Raw genomic sequence first — 824 nt, 5'->3', positions numbered from 1 at the left:
GTGTCACCCCTCAATACAGAGTGGACTGGGCATCACCCTATCCTCCCTTTAACCCTCACCATGCCAAATGCAGTGGGTCTACACCTATCCCCAACAGACCTAGGGCAACAAGTCCTCTTTCCACCACCCTCCTAGTACAGTGTTGTGCCCCCCCTCATACCAATGGTGCAGATAATGCCCGTGTTTCTGGCCACGATGGGTTCGGAGTCTATATCCAGGCGGCACATGTGTTCCAGGAAGGTGTCGGCCATCGCGGCGTGAAGCTGCTGAGTTTGGATGAAGGCGCTGCGGCCTCTGAGGCTGAAGACTTTGACATGGTGACCTGCAGGGGGGTGCGAGGAATCACACGGGGGTTACCGGGTGATCGAGACTGCAACAATGGATATTGTGATGTTTAATAAGACGGCTATTAACAGCCTTCATGTTGAAACATTTGTTACAAATAAATGTAATGATATTTTGAAGGCCTTTATTAAAAGTTGAAAGTAGTTTATGCAATTAAAATTTGAATTACAAATGCTCTAACTCTAAACCCCCCCCCCCCCATGGCTAGCATGCCCCTTTCTGCCAGGTTATACTACCCTCCCCAGCCTGGACCTCTTCCTTCCCCCCCTCCTCCTCCTCCTCCCCAGAGCTAGCATGCCACCATCAGACTCCTCCCCAGCCTGCACAACCCAGACGCTTCGTGCGGCTGCACACGGGAACACGTGTCAGCGCTGGGCGAGGGTATGAGTGCCGCAGAATGCTACTCATCTATCAGCATTTGTTCAAGTCTTAAATAAAACCGCTGGTACTATGCCAACTGCAATACATGTAACAAGCGG

General features: G+C 51.3%; 1 protein-coding gene across 1 annotated transcript in view; it reads right to left on the bottom strand.

Moving 5' to 3' along the window:
- The window catches only part of PKM (pyruvate kinase M1/2), an 8482-nt gene extending 8166 nt beyond the window's left edge, over window positions 1-316 (bottom strand). The window contains 2 exon segments of the mRNA XM_075576161.1: window positions 134-289; window positions 292-316. Coding sequence (XP_075432276.1) covers window positions 134-289; window positions 292-316 — 181 coding nt within the window.
- Window positions 317-824: the final 508 nt, after the last annotated feature.

Source organism: Ascaphus truei, chromosome 18, assembly GCF_040206685.1.
Source record: "Ascaphus truei isolate aAscTru1 chromosome 18, aAscTru1.hap1, whole genome shotgun sequence".
In the NCBI taxonomy this organism is placed as follows: Eukaryota; Metazoa; Chordata; class Amphibia; order Anura; family Ascaphidae; genus Ascaphus; species Ascaphus truei.
This window is presented reverse-complemented; position numbering and strand designations above follow the sequence as displayed.